Source organism: Stomoxys calcitrans, chromosome 5 (genome assembly GCF_963082655.1).
Source record: "Stomoxys calcitrans chromosome 5, idStoCalc2.1, whole genome shotgun sequence".
In the NCBI taxonomy this organism is placed as follows: Eukaryota; Metazoa; Arthropoda; class Insecta; order Diptera; family Muscidae; genus Stomoxys; species Stomoxys calcitrans.
In genome coordinates this window covers 15133895-15153407 of record NC_081556.1, presented here as the reverse complement: position 1 = coordinate 15153407, position 19513 = coordinate 15133895, and the positions used below count along the sequence as shown (strand labels likewise).

Below are 19513 nucleotides of genomic sequence, written 5' to 3'. Positions count from 1 at the left end.
ACAACAAGCAGCTCTGAGTCTTCCGTGCATTAAAATCTACTCGATTCATTCGAACCCACTTAGAAATGGGCAGCATATCCTGGCAGAATGTATCGTCCCGAAGACTTGGCCTATGGTCGAATGAGTACAAATGACGGAGATTACTTTCATCCGCAAATGAGTAGATCGGATTCTCCCGCACGGTAGGCAATATTGAAAAGGTTGCGTAATGGACGAGCGAGCGTCGAAGAACACTTGCGTAAGACAAGTATTGATATGCCATCCGGGCCCGGGGATTTATTTACGTCTAGATTTTCAAGAACCCATTTAACTCCACGAGTTCGAAAAAATATTTGGGACATGATGCCTGAAACATTTTCGAATGAGGGGAGTGGTTGATTGATAACCTGCAAATATATCAGCCAACAGGTTAGCCTCATCAACCGGTTCAGTGAACGTTTGATCGTCCTTAACAAGAGTTGGAATAGATGAAGAACTATCCTTTACTCTTTTCACGAACGACCAAAAGTTCTTACTTCCTGGTGTAGAAGCAAGAACCTTAGTACACAGACGCTGTTCGTAAAGAAATTTTTCGCGCCTACGCACATTGGCACACGAAGATCTTGCCTGTTTGCGAAGCAGTTCAGTATTGGCATTTTTATCCAAGCGCCTACGCACATTGGCACACGAAGATCTTGCCTGTTTGCGAAGCAGTTCAGTATTGGCATTTTTATCCAAGCGCCAGTTCCTGAATGCAACCTCTTTCGATCTGACGCAGCATCTCGGATGTCTGGTTAAATCAACTTTTGTCGTCTGATTTAGCCGTTATAGCCTTAACTGGTATAAATGTCTTCATTCCATTTAAAATTATCTTCTCAATCATTTCAGTAGTAGCATTTATATCGTCATCTAGAAAACATAGTTTCCAATTAAAATGCTGAAAGAATTCATTGGGCGCAGCGAAAAGCTCAACGTATTGGCTCTGAGGAGTCGTATGACTCGAATGGAAAAGCCAGGAGGAGTTTTGGACATTGAAATCCCCAGCGACAATGATTTTACTGCCCGGAAAATCCTCCAAAATATTTGTAATGGAATCAGAAAGGGCGTCAAAGCCTTTCATGAAAGCCTCCCTTTCTGAGTTTGGACTTCTATATAAAAATCCAATGTGCAGTATATGTGATCCAATCCCGAATTTAACCCAAAGTGAGTTAAATTCAGGATCCTGTGAGTGCAGGTGTGGTCGTCTTTGAAACACTACGTCATTACCTACATATACGACGAGGCCTCTGTGCGAAATAAAAAGAAAAAAATAAAAAGAGACAGAGTGAGGTACCCAGTTATGTGAAAATTCTGTGGATCTAAATGCTCACGCACCTGGGTCTCACAAAGATCCAGAATGATAGGACTTGGCCCGAATTGGTCTGATATATAAAATATTGGGTTGCCCAAAAAGTAATTGCGGATTTTTCATATAGTCGGCGTTGACAAATTTTTTCACAGCTTGTGACTCTGTAATTGCATTCTTTCTTCTGTCAGTTATCAGCTGTTACTTTTAGCTTGCTTTAGAAAAAAAGTGTAAAAAAAGTATATTTGATTAAAGTTCATTCTAAGTTTTATTAAAAATGCATTTACTTTCTTTTAAAAAATCCGCAATTACTTTTTGGGCAATCCAAATGCAAATTTTGCCCATGAACATTCCACTAAGGAACAAGGGCCAACTTCTCACAAATCAAAGAGTACAGTCTGATTCAAATTTAACCTCAATGAACGGTCTGACAGGCGTGCCGCAGTGCGACACCTCTTTAGAGAGAAGTTTACATTAGGAGGGGAAAACCACGGCTGAAATTTTTTTCTGATGGTCTCACCAGGATTCGAACCATTCAGACGTTCAGCGTCATAGGCGGACATACCAACCTCTGCGCTACGGTGGCCCCCGATATATAACAAATAGAAAACTTGTTTTAAAAACTGGCTTTATTTAAACCGGAAATAAAACGGAAAAATATACATAACTTATTATATGCAAATATACATACATCAAACATAGATACCTCAATACATACACACATATATATCAAGCGAAAGTGAGAAATGGAAAACATAAAATTTTAATTGACAAAACTTATTTCTTACGACCACGTCTGGACTTTTTAGGTAGCGGCTCTAAAGGTGGTGCACATAAAACATCAGGATCTCCTTGTTGTTCCGACTCGCGTAATGAACGTTTCTTGGCCGTTTTGGCATTTATTTTGGCCAGATTTTTCATTAACTGAGTGCAAGAATCACGATCACTTTCATGCTCTAGGGTTTCGGCATCTTCGGGGGAAATAAAAGTATTATCGCCATTATTTGGCTCCAATTCCTCGTCAATAACAACAGGCTGGAGTTTTTTGTTTGGTTTATCCTTTTGGGAAACACCAGCCTTTTTGCCTGTTTTCTTCTCTAACGTCTCCGCCTTTTTAGTTTCCTCTTTTTTCTTCGATGCTTTAGTTTCTGGTTTCTTTTGTGATTTTTTTGTTTTGGTACTGACACTGGAGGGAGTTGAACTTCTGCTGCGCGAAGATCTTTCATCATTATCTTCTTCGGGGTCATTGACATCGCCAATGTTTTCCTTGTTGGCAGCTATTTGAGACTCCCTGACATCATCTTCCAGTTCTCGAAGAATAGTTTCATTGCTATCTTCAACTTCGTATGCAGGACCCTCATCTGCCTCCTCATCACCACTTTCGCTGGCCTCAATTTGACTGCTGTGCGACAAGGTGCGATCTATGGCAGCTTTCAAATCCGAAGTTTTAATGCGAAAATCTCTTACCGTACCAAAGTGTAGGAAATTGGCTAAACGATCATTGGTCTTCTTGGCCAATAGTATGACATGTTTGTTAAAATTCTCAATGCAAAGTATAATTTTGGGTATAAATTTGGTTTCTCGCAACACCTTGGCTTTGTCAGCCTGTGGGTTGGACTTCTTTTTGGCATTGTCTTCCAATATGTTGCTCTCTATGTAGGTGATTAAAGCATAGATGTTGGAGGGCAATGGTTTACCCACAACATGCAGCAAAGAATCGAATCTAAAACGGATTTACATAAAGCAATTCATTAAACAATAACGAAAAAATGATAACCCACAACTTACTTTGTTCCCTGTATGGAGACTTTTACACCACCAGAACAACAATTTAGAAAATGTTTTGTTAGATTTTTCAAACATATATAATGTTGCATGAGCAGCTTCATCAGACCATCCATAGAGTTTCCCAAAGGTATGCAGACATTGGTTAAATTACGTAATGTATTGGATATATGTACCAATTGCAGGGAGATGGATCTCTCCAGTGATTTAAGGGAGGCCAAACAAAAGTCACGATCATCTTCCGGTACAATGCGACACTTGTAGGCCAAATTATTGGCCTTAATAATGAAATAGTCTACATCTTCGATTTGCTTACGCAGTGAATCATACAAATGATGTAGGCAAGACTCAACTGTAGCCTCAGTTATGGATTTCAGTTGCAAAATAACTTGGCTTGCAGCATCCTTGGAAAAAAGGAAAAAAATAAATATATAAGTTATAAAAAAAAACCTATCAAAACAAAGTTTTTCTTTATAGAAAAAGACGCGTCCACCAGTGGTGTGGTACCAATGTCCTGATTTTTCAGAAATTCTGGCAATTTCTTTTCTTCAAAACTCATTTAATAACCTCCCTTTTTGTGTGCAGCATTCGATTGGCCATTCAGCTCGACTAAAATACGCGATTATAGGAAAATTTCTTTCAAGACAAAATTTCAAGAAAATTTTCTAAAATACATGATTTTAAAAAATTTTCTGCAAAGAAAAACCAGTTTTTCTCGTACAGACGGACGGATATGAACCACAATGGTGTTGAAAATGATCAGACGAACGGAAGTGATCCACGATGGTGTTGATAATATTTATCTAACTAATAATCGAGACGCGTCCATCAGTGGTGTGGTATCAATGTCCTGATTTTTCTGAAAAAGCTGGGAATTTCTTTTCTTCAAAACTCATTTAATAGTCTCACCTTTGCGTCTAACATTCGATTGGCCATTCAGCTCGAATATAGAAAAATTTCTTTGAAGACAAAATTTCAAGAAAAATTTCCCAAAATACCTAATTTTAAAAAATGTTCTGTAAAGAAAAACTAGCTTTCCTCGTGCAGACAGACGGATATGAACCACGGTGGTGTCGAAAATGATCAGACGGACGGATATGATCCACAATGGTGTTGATAATATTTATCTAACCAATAATCGAAACGCGTCCACCAGTGGTGTGGCATCAATGTCCTGATTTTTCTGTAAAAATCTCATAGGAAAATTTCTTTAAAGACAAAATTTCAAGAAAATTTTCCCAAAATACACGATTTTAAAAATTTTTCTGTGAAGAAAAACAAGTTTTCCTCGTGCAGACGGATGGATATGAACCACTATGTGTAACATTCTATTGGGCATTCAGCTAGACTAAAACACGCGATTATAGAAAAATTTCTTTGAAGACAAAATTTCAAGAACATTTTCCCAAAATGCATAATTTTAAAAAATTTTCTGTAAAGAAAAACCTGCTTTCCTCGTGCAGACGGACGGATATGAACTACGATGGTGTTTAAAATTGTCAGACGGGCGGATATGAACCACGATGGTGTTGACAATATTTATCTAACTAATAATCGAGACGCGTCCACCAGTGGTGTGGTATCAATATTCTGATTTTTCTGTAAAAATCTTATAGGAAAATTTCTTTGAAGACAAAATTTCAAGAACATTTTCCCAAAATACATAATTTCTGTAAAGAAAAACGAGCATTCCTCGTGCAGACGGATGGATATCAACCACGATGGCGTTGAAAATGATCAAAAGGACGGATATGTTCCACGATGATGTTGATAATATATATCTTACTTATAATCGAAACGCGTCCACCAGTGGTATGGTATCTGTATTCTGATTTTACGGAAAAAATCTGGCAATTTCTTTTCTTCAAAACTCATTTAATAACCTCCCTTTTTGTGTGTAACATTCGATTGGACATTCAGATCGACTAAAACACAAAGACAAAATTTCAAGAAAATTTTCCCATAATACATGATTTTAAAAAATTTTCTGTAAAGAAAAACGAGCTTTCATTGTGCAGACGGAAGGATATGAACCACGGTGGTATTGAAAATGATCAGACGAACGGATATGATCCACGATGTTGTTAACAATATTTATCTAACTAATAATCGAAACGCGTCCACCAGTGGTGTGTTATCAATCTCCTGATTTTTCTGTAAAAATCTTATAGGAAAATTTCTTTAAAGACAAAATTACAGGAAAATTTTCCCAAAATACATGATTTTAAAAAATTTTATGTGAAGAAAAACAAGTTTTCCTCGTGCAGAGGGACGGATATGAACTACGATGGTGTTGAAAATGATCAGACGGATGGATATGATCCACGATGGTGTTGACAATATTTATCTTACTAATAATCGAAACGCGTCCACCAGTGGTATGGTATCTGTATTCTGATTTGTCTGAAAAAAGCTGGCAATTTCTTTTCTTCAAAACTCATTTAAAAATCTCCCCTTTGTGTCTAACATTCGATTGGACATTCACCTCGACTAAAATACGCGATTATAGAAAAATTTCTTTCAAGCCAAATTTCAAGAAAATTTTGGCACAAGACATGATTTTAAAAAATTTTCTGTAAAGAAAAACGAGCTTTCCTTATGCAGACGGACGGATATGAACCATGGTGGTATTGAAAATGATCAGACGAACGGATATGATCCACGATATTGTTAATAATATTTATCTAACTAAAAATCAAAACGCGTCCACCAGTGGTGTGGTATCAATATCCTGATTTTTCTGAAAAAGCTGGGAATTTTTTTTCTTCAAAACTCATTTAATAGTCTCCCCTTTGTGTCTAACATTCGATTGGCCATTCAGCTCGACTAAAATACGCGATTATAAAAAAATTTCTTTTAAGACAAAATTTCAAGAAAATTTTCCCAAAATACATAATTTTTAAAAATTTTCTGCAAAGAAAAAGCCAGAAGTTACCACAACACCAACCATAGTGTGAGGCGTTTCGACCTATTGGTTAAGGAGGTTATCATCGGACACTTTTAGGTGTGAAGGTTTCAACGGCCGTACGTTGGTAGGTTGTACTTATGTATATCGAATTCATTGCGAAAAGGCCTTTATGATAAAGCTGCCATTAGACGATCAGACATGTCATATGTAATTTCAACAAGAAAACCCGAGCTAAGATCAGCCGAGCCCAATCTTGGGAACCCACCACCATGGATTCTGCTAAAAATTTATGCAAAATAGACTAATTTGGACCGTAATTGGCGCAGTTGTTGGAAATCGTAGTAGTACACCGCATGGAAATTTTAAGCTAAATCGAAACAAATTGCGGCCTGCAAGGTCTCAAGAAGTCAAATCGGGAGATCGGTTAATAAGGGAGCAATATCAGGTTAAAGACAGATTTGGACCGTACTTGGCACGGTAGTTATAAGTCGTAACAGAACACCGCATGGAAATTTTAAGGCAATCGGACAAAAATTGCGACTTGTAAGGGAAGTCATATCACGTTATAGACTGATTTGAACCGCACTTGGCACAGTTGTTGGAAGTTATAGCAGAACACTACATGCAAAATTTCAGCCAAATAGGACAAAAGTTGCGGCTTGTAAGGGCTCAAGTGTTCAAAGATCGATTTATATGGGAGCTATATCAGGTTATAGCTTGATCAAAAAGTCAAATCGGGAGATCGGTTAATATGGGAGCTATATTTAAATCTGAACCGATATGGCCTATTTGCAATCCCCAACGACCTATATTAATAGTAAGTATTTGTAAAAAATGTTAAGCGGCTAGCTTAACGCATTAGACCACTATCGTGATTTCGACAGATGGACGGACGGACATGGCCAGATCGACTCAGAACGTCGATACGATCAAGAACATACACACTTTATGTGGTCTTAAATCAATATTTCGAGGTGTTACAAACAAAATGACTAGATTAGTATAGTCCTATCATATAGTGGGGAAATTTTCTCGTACAGACAACATTTCAGTGAAATTTTCTCTTAAAAACAAAATATCAGTGAAATTTTCGCTTAAAAACAAATTTCACTGAAATTTTCTCTAAAGCCAAAATTTCAGTGAAATTTTCTCTAAAGACAAAATTTAAGTGAAATCTTCTCTAAAGCCAAAATTTCAGTGAAATTTTCTCCAAAGACAAAATGTCAGTGAATTTTTCTCAAAAGACGAAAATTTCAGTAAAATTTTCTCTAAAGACAAAATTTTAGTCAAATTTGCTTTTAGACAAAATTTCAGTGAAATTTTCTCTAAAGACAAAATTTCTGTGAAATTTTTTCTAAAGACAAAATTTTTGTGAAATTTTTTCTAAAGACAAAATTTCTGTGAAATTTTTTCTAAAGACAAAATTTCAGTAAAATTTTCTCTAAAGACAAAATTTTAGTCAAATTTGCTTTTAGACAAAATTTCAGTGAAATTTTCTCTAAAGACAAAATTTCTGAGAAATTTTTTCTAAAGACAAAATTTTTGTGAAATTTTTTCTAAAGACAAAATTTCAGTGCAATTTTCTCTAAAGACAAAATTTCTGTGAAATTTTTTCTAAAGACAAAATTTAAGTGAAATCTTCTCTAAAGCCAAAATTTCAGTGAAATTTTCTCCAAAGACAAAATGTCAGTGAATTTTTCTCAAAAGACGAAAATTTCAGTAAAATTTTCTCTAAAGACAAAATTTTAGTCAAATTTGCTTTTAGACAAAATTTCAGTGAAATTTTCTCTAAAGACAAAATTTCTGTGAAATTTTTTCTAAAGACAAAATTTTTGTGAAATTTTTTCTAAAGACAAAATTTCTGTGAAATTTTTTCTAAAGACAAAATTTCAGTAAAATTTTCTCTAAAGACAAAATTTTAGTCAAATTTGCTTTTAGACAAAATTTCAGTGCAATTTTCTCTAAAGACAAAATTTCTGTGAAATTTTTTCTAAAGACAAAATTTCTGTGAAATTTTTTCTAAAGACAAAATTTCTGTGAAATTTTTTCTAAAGACAAAATTTCTGTGAAATTTTTTCTAAAGACAAAATTTCTGTGAAATTTTTTCTAAAGACAAAATTTCTGTGAAATTTTTTCTAAAGACAAAATTTCTGTGAAATTTTTTCTAAAGACAAAATTTCTGTGAAATTTTTTCTAAAGACAAAATTTCTGTGAAATTTTTTCTAAAGACAAAATTTCTGTGAAATTTTCACTAAAGACAAAATTTCAGTGACATTTCCTCTAAAGACAAAATTTCAGTGACATTTCCTCTAAAGACAAAATTTTTGTGAAATTTTTTCTAAAGACAAAATTTCTGTGAAATTTTTTCTAAAGACAAAATTTCTGTGGAATTTTTTCTAAAGACAAAATTTCTGTGAAATTTTTTCTAAAGACAAAATTTCTGTGAAATTTTTCCTAAGGACAAAATTTCTGTGAAATTTTTTCTAAAGACAAAATTTCTGTGAAATTTTTTCTAAAGACAAAATTTCTGTGAAATTTTCTTGAAAAACTAAATTTCTGGGAAATTTTCTCTAAAGACAAAATTCATTGAAATTTTCTCTAAAGACAAAAATTCATTGAAATGTTCTCTAAAGACAAAATTTCAGTGAAATTTTCTAAATTTTTTCCAAAGAAAAAATTACTGTGAAATTTATTCTAAATTTCTGTGAAATTTTTTCTAAATTTCTGTGAAATTTTTTCTAAATTTCTGTGAAATTTTTTCTAAATTTCTGTGAAATTTTTTCTAAATTTCTGTGAAATTTTTTCTAAAGACAAAATTTCTGTGAAATTTTCTCTAAAGACAAAATTTGAGTGAAATTTTCACTAAAGACAAAATTTTAGTGACATTTCCTCTAAAGACAAAATTTCTGTGAAATTTTCTCGAAAAACTAAATTTCTGGGAAATTTTCTCTAAAGACAAAATTTTTTGAAATTTTCTCTAAAGACAAAAATTCATTGTAATTTTCTCTAAAGACAAAATTTCAGTGAAATTTTCAAGTGAAGTGAAGTGAAAAAATGTCTTAACATTTGTTTAAATTTTTACTGTTATTTATAACCCTCATGGTCATGATGGGGATATACTAATTATTTCGTCATTCCGTTTGTAACACCTCGAAATATGCGTCCACAAAGTATTTATATTCTTGATCGTCATGACATTTTAGGTCGATCTTGCCATTTCCGTCAGATTGTCTGTCCGCCTGTCTGCCGGAAGCACGCAAACTTTTGAAGGAGTAAAGCTAGGCGCTTGAAATTTTACACAAATACTTCTTATTAGTGTAGGTCGGTTGGGATTGTAAATGGGCCAAATCGGTCCATGTTTGATATTGCTGCCATATAAACGAAACTTGGGTCTTGACTACTTGAGCCTACTTGCGCAATTCTCATCCAATTTGGCTGAAATTTTGCACGTGGTGTTTTGGTATCACTTACAACCAATGTGCTAAGTATGGTTCAAATCGATTCTTGGCCTGGTACAGCAGCCATATAAATCCACCTCCCGATTGGATTTCTTAAGCTTGTAGGGGGTGCAATTCGCATCCAATTTGGTTGAAATTTTGCATATGTCGTTTTGGTATGACTTCAAAATCGGTTTACAATCTGATACAGCAGTCATATAAACAGATCTCCCGATTTGACTTCTTTAGCTTGTAAAGGGAGCAATACGTATCCAGTTTGGATGAAATTTTGCTTATGTCGTTTTGGTTTTGGTCTGATATAGCTGTCATATAAACCGATCCGATCTATTTTTACTCGATTTGCCTGAAATTTTGGAGGTGGTATTTTTTATATGGCTTCTAATAGCCATGACAAGTACACTCCATATCGGTCAATAACTTGATGCAGCTCATATATACATTGAAAAGGTCATTCAAAGAACTTGACAAATGCGATCCATGGTGGAGGGTATAAAAGATTCGACTCGGGTTGTTTAATATCTCTTTTCTTACCGGTTCTGCTTCTTCATCCTTGATGTGTGACCATATTTTTGCCAAATGTTCCGGTATCGATTGAAAGAAAGCCCCTGAATGAGTTTTTTGTCTCTGTTTGAATAATAGCTTATGAACAATACCCATTTCTTTGGCATTCACTTCATAGTTTTTACAGAATTTCAGCAACCAATTATAAGACTCTATGGTCATACGATTACCAAATGATATATTATCATATAGAACTTCCAAACTCAAGAGAATATTGGGGGGAATTTTACGCCCATTGGTGTCACTCATAAGCGATTCGTTGGGATTCTGGTCATCGGCAAATTCCTCCTTCATAAACTCATCCATAACGTCCTGCAGTACGGATATGCATTCCTTGCTCTTGTCTAGCATATGAAAATCGAAACCTTTGATGAAAATCGTTTGAAATTTTGCTTTATACACTTCATTGGCCGTCTGCACACATTGGCGAAAACATTCCATGGCCAATGAGGCAGTTTGCATATCAAAATTACGCCATAAATCGGGTAAGCGTTTTACACAACGCTCATAGACAACTTTAGTGATGTCTGTTAGATATTTCAAAGTGCGTTTGCTGTGAGATAATTGTTTATAGGCAGGCTCTAGGCGAATTTGGGCTACCTTAGCAGCGGCAACCTCTAGCACATAGTTGACCAAAGAAACTCTGGAACGTAAGGCTGAGGTTTCATGGCGAGGAGCAAAAGGCACAATGTCCCTGGTGGAGAATTGAATAGGTTTTTATAAAAGCAATATCAAAAACATATGATGTTGAGTTGCCTTTAAAGCAGCGATGGGCACATGCACACATTATTGCTTATTAATAAGATAAAAATGTGTGTGTTTGGCCAACGCTGCTTTTAAGCCCCTTACTCGTGTAACAGCCTTAAGAATCTTTCAATTGTGCCCAAGTCCCATATATTTTCTGCTTTTGATAGAATTTTTCTCACCGGCACTCCATTGATGGTAACATTGGAAATTTCATTGTCATTATTGGCTTTGGTTTTCTTTTGTCCTTTTTTGTGTGACAAAGACTGTAAATAAGGAAAAGTTTTATAATGAAATAATTATTGTAGTTTTTTTCTGTTTCAAAGCTTTACCTTTAGGCCCTCGGTCAAAAGCTCATGCTCCTTGAAAAGGGGCAGTAGTTGTTTGACATTCTCATTGGTTTGTTTTGAAGTCAACAAACTATGGGCCATTAGACCTTCAATAAAATTCAGCTGTTGCATAATTAGCTCATTTTTGAGATGAGTTAAGGAACCGGTCTTATAAAAATACATAAAAAATTAAAATATATATTTTTTTAGAAAAATTGGAATTTTGTTTTGGTTCTTGTTTTCTTACCATACTCTCAAATTTTATCTGCTTTCCAATAACCTTTTCCATGCATAACTTTAGCAAACGTTTAATTTCTCTTGTGTCATATTCGTTTTCAAATTTCTCAAATATTACCAAACAGTGGCTGACAAATATCATCAGCTTGCCCAAATTATCATAAATTTCGATTTCACTTTCCTGGAAATCTTTGGCAGCAACAACTTTATCAAATTTCACCGAAAATTGATTTTCCTCATCCTCTTCCAAGGGAGCCACAAAGAAAGAACGAAAATGCCAATCTATAAACTGCAGGACGTGAGGAACCAATTTCGGATTCAATTCAACCGCTCGTTGTAAATCTTAAAAAATCCAAGAAATAACATTTGTAAGCATTCCTCAAACTAAAAATCCTAAACTTACTTTCATATAAACATATTTTTATGTCCAGCGTCTGATGGAAACAACTTCTCAACACTCCTATAATTTCCAAGGTTAACATATCGAAATGCCTTTGGGGGTTATTACGATTGCCCAATGTTGTCTGTGACATTAGCGAGATACCAGAAATACTATGCTGGGTGCACATGCCCGATACACTCATTTGCGAGCGTTGAGAGTTGCTGTTGTTAAGCTGTTTTAGAATCATACAAAAACCATAGACTGCCATGCGTCGAGTTCCCATTTCGCTGCAACGATATGAAATTTATTTTAGCGATTTTATTCTTTCTGTGCGTGTGTGTTGTACAATGAGGCGGCAGCCCTTGCCGCTGAAGGACTTCATCGGGTCAATCTGATACTTACCAAGAACTCATAGCTTTACGTAGAATTTCTATGAAAGCATCTCTAACTAGGGCAGATATTTTTAGAATTGGCAAAATGAAAGACATCATGCGCATGGCTTGATCGCCTGGAAGCTGAAAAGAGTAAAAAAACCAAATCGGGCGATAATTATATATGAGAGCTATATCCAATTCTGGACCGATTTCTATGAAATTCGCAAGTAATGTCGGCAGCAGTAAAAAATTTCTTCATGCAAAATTTCGAGAGAATCGGTTAAGAAATTACCAAATTTTTGAAGTATTAGTCCAAATCGGGCGATAAATATATGTGGGAGCTATATCCAAATCTGAACCGATTTTTATGAAATTCACAATTAATGCCGGAAGTAACAAGAGAACACTTCGTACAAAATTTCGAGAGAATCGGTTAAGAAATGACAAAATTATTGACAAGTTAGTCTAAATCGGGCGATACATATATATGGTAGCTATATTAAAATCTGGACCGATTTTTATGAAATTCACAAGTAATGCTGGAAGTAACAAGAGAACACTTCGTACAAAATTTCGAGAGAATCGGTTAAGAAATGACAATATTATTGACGTGTTAGTCTAAATCGGGCGATACATATGTATGGTAGCTATATCAAAATCTGGACCGATTTTTATGAAATTCACAAGTAAAGTCGGCAGTAATAAGAGAACACTTCGTACAAAATTTCGAGAGAATCGGTTAATAAGTGACCAAATTATTGACGTATTAGTCCAAATCGGGCGATAATTATATATGGGAGCTATATCCAAATCTGGACCGACTTCTATGAAATTCACAATAAATTTCGGCAGTAATAAGAGATTACTCCGTGCAAAATATCAAGAGAATCGGTTAATAAATGACCAAATTATTGACGTATTAGTCAAAATCGGGCGATACATATATATGGTAGCTATATCCAAATCTGGACCGATTTCTATGAAATTTGCAAGTAATGTCGGCAGTAGAAAACGATGTCTTCATACTAAATTTCGGAAGAATCGGTTAAGAAATTACCAAATTTTTGAAGTATTAGTCCAAATCGGGCGATAAATATATATAGGAGCTATATCCAAAACTGAACCGATTTTTATGAAATTCACAAGTAATGTCGGCAGTAATAAGAGAACACTTCGTACAAAATTTCGAGAGAATCGGTTAAGAAATGACAAAATTATTGACATGTTAGTCTAAATCGGGCGATACATATATATAATAGCTATATCCAAATCTGGACCGATTTCTATGAAAATCGCAAGTTATGTCGGCAGTAGAAAAAGATTTCTTCATACTAAATTTCGAGAGAATCGGTTAAGAAATGACCAAATTTTTGAAGTATTAGTCCAAATCGGGCGATACATATATATGGTAGCTATATCAAAATCTGGACCGATTTTTATGAAATTCACAAGTAATTTTGGCAGTAATAAGAGAATACTTTGCGCAATATTTCGAGAGAATTGGTTAATAAATGACCAAATTATTGACATGTTAGTCTAAATCGGGCGATACATATATTGGTAGCTATATCAAAATCTGGACCGATTTTTATAATATTCCTAAGTAATGCTGGAAATAATAAGAGAACACTTCGTACAAAATTTCGGGAGAATCGGTTAAGAAATGACAAAATTATTTACGTACTAGTCCAAATCGGGCGATAATTATATATGGGAGCTATATCCAAATCTGGACCGATTTCTATGAAATTCCCAAGTAATTTCGGCAGTAATAAGAGATTACTCCGTGCAAAATATCAAGAGAATCGGTTAATAAATGACCAAATTATTGACGTATTAGTCCAAATCGGGAGATACATATATATGGGAGCTATATCCCAATCTGGGCCGATTTCTATGAAAATCACAAGTAATGTCGGCAGCCGTAAAAGATTTCTTCATGCAAAATTTCAAGAGAATTGGTTAAGAAATTACCAAATTATTGACGTATTAGACCAAATCGGGCAATACATATATATGGGAGTTACATCCAAATCTGAAACGATTTCTATGATATTCACAAATAATGTCGGCAGTAATAAGAGACTACTTCGTGCAAAATTTCAAGAGAATCGGCTAAGAAATGACGAAATTATGGACGTATTAGTCCAAAGCGGGCGATACATATATATGGGAGCTATATCCAAATCTGGACCGACTACTATGAAATTCACAAGTAATGTCGGCAGTAATAAAAGATTACTTCGCGCAAAATTTCAAGAGAATCGGTTAAGAAATTACTATCCCTAAATTCCGACTTCTTATCCCTTAATTCCACAAATGATAGCCGACCATACTAATAATTCGCGACTCAGCGTTTCAGCCCTGGCTGGAGGAAAGTGTCGGCGATGAAATATAGTGTCGAATACCTTCGATAGGTTCAGTGCCACGAGGACCGTCCTGCCACATGGCCTACGATGATTTAAGTCATGGCAAATGTGTCCGGTGTCCGGCATGCAAAGCTGTTGTTGTGCTATGGGGTCTTAGAATTTTCATTCGCTGTTGCTCGGCGAATGGAAATTCTCGGGAGGAGTAATGCCTCAAGCGTCTTTGCTACTCGAGAGAGATGGAAGATCGGTCTGTACGACTCCCCCAACCTCGGGTCTTTTCCGGCTTCTGTAGCGGGATCACTCTGCCCATTTTCCAGACATCGGGAATTATAAGAATGTTCAAAGACAGATTGAGGACAGTATATGGTACTCCACTCCAGGTAAATCCCGATTCTTCAGCATCAGTGTAGAGGTTCCGTCGGGGCCCAATGCCTTAAATGATTTGGCGCCACGCATGACATTCGTAACTTTGCCCATGGTAAATTGTGATGGCTGTCCATCGGCTCGGATATCAAGGGTTCGGCGAATGGTTCTCCTCCTTGCTGTGTCACTTTAGGGATGGACAACAAATTGACGGTTGAACAACCTACCGCTATTGTTACATCGCCAAAAGTGACTGAGGTCTTGTCATCGTAGACTCTCGAGGTTCGAGAGTAACTTAACAGTAGACCACAGCTAGCCTAAACCGGTGCCTAAGTTACACTGCTCCAAGTGTTACAGCCACAAATTCCGCCTATGTTCGTTGACTACCCTGTTTATTTCCAGATTTAGCTCGCTGATTCTTGGGCTAGTGGAGTCCGTAAAACGAATCCCATCACCCCCGTTTACAAGTACCACTGATTGCGCCGGGAAATTGGGCCGCACTTGGGGTATTCGACCGGACGGTATAAAGAGAGCGGCTGCTGCGTTAATGTTGTCTCGGAATTTCCTCTCGGCAACTGGCACATGCGAGGGGGCAGTTCACTGAAGCGGTGTTTAGTGTACTCTCTGAAGCCAGCCCAATCGGCCTTCTTCTGATTGATAAACGTCCGGCGCTCGGAAGTTATGAAGTCGGGTGGTCGGTCGATGGTGAGAATTATGAGGAGGTGGTCTGACCCCAAAGAGATGACGACTTGCCAGGATACGTCACTCAGGAGATCAGGGGATGCAATGGAAATGTCTGGCGAGCTGGTACACCTCCGCGTAATCCTAGTGCGGGCATTCGCATTCACCATGCAAAATGTGGAGCGTTCAATCTGCTCTGCCAAAGCTATGCCACGCTGGTTGTTACCTAGGGGAGAATGCCATGAAGTGTGATCTCAGTAGATCTCAGTCACTCAGTAGATCAGGGGATGCAATGGAAATGTCTGACGAGCTACTACACCTCCGCGTAATCCTAGTGGGGGCATTCTCATTCATCGTGCAAACGTGGAGCCTTCAATCGGCTCTGCCAAAGCTATTCCACGCTGGTCGTTACCTAGGGGAGAATGCCACGAAGTGTGATGCGATTAAAGTTCCCCAGAACCAGACGAATAAGGCCAGATAGTAACCCCACTTATGACGGGGTTGTAAGCTTGGACACAGCTACCAACCGGCGGTATCTACACGTTGTATAGCTCTATCTCGGCAGTATCGGACCTGACTGCTACCCCCATGCACTCCATGTAGGGGTCACTAACGCCAGGCGCAGGTGAGATAGGTCTATATTGCACGAAATGGTGTATCACGAAGGCCAATCCCCCACCTCCATTCCTTGATCGATCCTTACGTAGCACATTGTATCCTGTGCAAGCTGCAGATGTTGGTCAGTTTTGTCTCCTGGATCGCTGCGACCAATATTTCTTTCCAACTCATGAAATCCACAATCTCATCGATCTTGCCACGGAGACCGTTACAGTTTAGTTGCAAAGATTATACATTTCCCGGCACTGGCCTGGCAATATTTGGGCTGGGATGCTGCCGTTGCGTATATTGCTGTATGGGAGAGGTCGGGGGTCATAGTCCGACGACGAGGGCGCAGAAGGCGACGACAACGACGCTTGTGACCCACTGCTGGCTATGTTCGCAAAGCACCTTGCGACATATCCAGTATGACTGTACTCTAGTGAAGTGAGGCCGGAGCAAAATCGGAAATGTACCCACTCCATGCACTGGTTACACCTCCCCGACACCGACCGATGATAGAGGCAGTTCTGGCAAACCGAACAGAACCCACAAGTTGCTGATAGTGGAATGCTCAATACGGAGTAGCTGCAACGGCAGTCGCGGAAAATTAGCGGTATCGAGCGGAGAGTCTCAGTGAGTGGCCGCGTGACATTGGCTCTTGCACAAATACTGAGAGCCCATGATGCTCGATATGACAAGGAAAGTTATTGGCACCTTTAATTAACCAATCGCCACCCCGTTCCGGCGACGTCCTTTTGACCGGAACGAGCTTTCTCATCTACAGGATTTTGACGAGGATCTCCACCACCACCTTCATATGAAAATGGAGGTGGCGGTCCTTGAACTATACAAAGGTCAAGCGAAGCCGATATTCTTCATCAACGCAGACAGGTTCTTTACATACTTCCTGGCCTACTTTTGCAAGTACCCATACTTACCCAAAGAAAGTAATCCATGACATAGTTTATGGTCTTTACACATTCGGAAACAGTAAATGTGTCGGCCACACTCAGCAATGTTAGGCATTCTGCAAACATAAATGTTAAAAATTTTAATTTTAGCCAAAAAAAGGCACATTCGCCTTCCTATTCCCTTACCCGCATATTGATTTTGCTCTTGCTCAACCACCATCCATTCGGCCAATTTCCTTACAATGCCTTGGCCAAAAACAAATCTTTTTCTTATGAATTTGGTTAGGAATCCTGTAGCCAATTCATTTAATTGTGGACTATTCTTGGCTTTCAATAGAACAAATGATAGATTAACCAATCCGGGGGTTATTGTATCTTTGCCATCCTTATTTTGGTCTATTAACACTGTGAATATTTGTTCCAAATTCACTTGTTTGCGATGCAAGCTATCGCGACACCAAACTGAATAATCGGATAAGGCACTTTCGTCTTGATTGTGTTTGACAACAGTACGCAAAAAGGGTAGAAGGATAGAAGACGACAAACGGGAATCTGGCTCCCGATTGGCAGAGGTCATAGACAGTATGGCACTTAAAACAAAAGGTGTTAGAACAACATCCGGCATGGCAACGAAATTCTGAAACCAAGAAAAAATTAGGAGTAGTTAAAAGTGGTTGGATTTTGTTAACACCTACACGCAGTACTATGGACATTTGTATTTCATTTATTTTATATTGGGTGCAATAATTCAAATGATGCAGTATAGTTTCCTCTGCTTCTCTAAGTTCACGATCAGAAAATGCATCTGAAATTTAGATTTATTATTAACTTTGCTCAACATAGACGTGTTTCCCTTGATAATACCTATGCTGTCAAAATCAGTGGAATTGCTGCTCATATCGTCAAATAATTTCTTATAATAAAAACGATGAAAATATTTTTCCAAAGCCAAAATCGGTATGATTATCTGAGAGGCTGTGGAACACATTGAAAACAATTGATAACTCAAGGCGGGCAAGGCATCCGGCGACAAGGATTGCAAGGAGCCAGAAAATTTATTGAGAACCGTAACTGTTTCGCTAGGTGTTAAATGAATCTCCCTGAAATGCATGAAGAAATTGAATAAGGATCATTGGCAAATAGGATTGGATTACAACTTACTTAAACATATCCGCTATTGGAGTCATAACCTCTGTGGGCCACTTCATGGCACATAAATTCTTCACAGTAGTATCCCTATATTCACTGCCACTCATCGAAATCCCATTTACACTCAACTGGGGCAAAGTTGCCAGAACATGTAATGTCTCCGGCAGCAAATCTTTCCAGCCCACACACTTTGGATCGCCCATGCGCAAGCCATCAATACAATGTTCCAATATTTCTACCAGATGTTCGCTGGAAAATGTATTCAGATCTTGACACAGCCGTGTTATCAAGTCATACATTTGTTTATAGGTTAGCTCGACTTTTAATAGGCCATCGAGAAAACATTTGACACAGGCAAAGCGTTTCTCACGAGAATCAAAATTGTTGGGATTGAAACCCTGTAGTAGGTAATTCCATAGCGTAGTGCAATCATGGCGACCTAATTTGCTGCCAAGTAAGGTAGTGAGCTAAAAAAAGAAATAGAAAAGGGTAAAACACATTAAGGAAACGGGTTTTTTATATAGCAAACACCACACATTGCATTGAAAGCTATTTCCTCTCGGTAGGTCCGGAGCAACCACTTTGCAAGCTGAGTAAGATTAACTGGGCAGTTAAAGAGATTACATGTATCGTTTGGAACTTGGTTACAAGAGTTAAAGGCAGTATATGTAGACCATGTAGTCATTGGGAAACTATTTTGTGTAGAAATGTTGCCTTCTGGCTTCTGACGTCATCCATAGTATCCCCAAATTCCAAAGATCAAACTTTACGAACATATAGGTCATATTTTTTAAAAAGTTTTCCCTGATATAATGTTTTGGGCTTGCAAATAACCGAACTACGCAGATCACTCTTGAAGAACAATCGCTTTCCAATGAAGATCTTCACATTTACCTGCTTTGATGAAGTCTGATCGATCAACACCTGAAGCTGTGCTATATTATGTTTTTCACCAAGTCGTATAATTTGGGTCTCAAGATTTGGTTGCTTGCTGCCGGAAGCCATAGTTATATTACATTTATTGCTGTCTTTTCGTTTGTTATATCAGAAATTAGAGAAAATTGAAAATTGCCCGCCGCATTCGAGCTATTTCACAACTGTGACTTTGTTTACAATCGTTTTCAAACTGTAACAACATGTGATTGGCTGCAGTGTTGCCGTATGTATCAAAATAATTCTTGGCGTGTCCTCTTTGCACTCACTGATTTACAAAAACTGCAGTATTGCCAGCAGTTGCAAAGAAATTTGAGTCAAAGACAAAATATGATATGGAAAGCTAGTGTAATCACAAAGCGGATTCACAAAGGTTGTCTAACGCGAACAGCTGTTAAAAGCTGC

At 37.3% G+C, this 19513-nt stretch overlaps 1 protein-coding gene and 1 long non-coding RNA gene across 2 annotated transcripts; one reads left to right on the top strand and one right to left on the bottom strand.

Annotated features, from left to right (window-relative positions):
- Positions 1–1956: 1956 nt before the first annotated feature.
- On the bottom strand, positions 1957–19280 carry LOC106080710 (Fanconi anemia group I protein). The gene is made up of 14 exons (XM_013242202.2): positions 19070–19280; positions 18188–18642; positions 17891–18126; positions 17722–17831; positions 17213–17663; positions 17054–17142; positions 12131–12243; positions 11750–12015; positions 11357–11688; positions 11113–11277; positions 10886–11046; positions 10007–10730; positions 3113–3513; positions 1957–3047 (listed from the first exon to the last, which is right to left on the bottom strand). Exons 1-14 carry the CDS (start codon positions 19178–19180, stop codon positions 2102–2104), a joined length of 4560 nt encoding a protein of 1519 aa, XP_013097656.2. The 5' UTR covers positions 19181–19280; the 3' UTR covers positions 1957–2101.
- LOC131998047 (uncharacterized) lies at positions 11630–12543 on the top strand. The gene is made up of 2 exons (XR_009398510.1): positions 11630–11714; positions 11778–12543. It is a non-coding gene; the product is annotated as an uncharacterized LOC131998047 (long non-coding RNA).
- Positions 19281–19513: the final 233 nt, after the last annotated feature.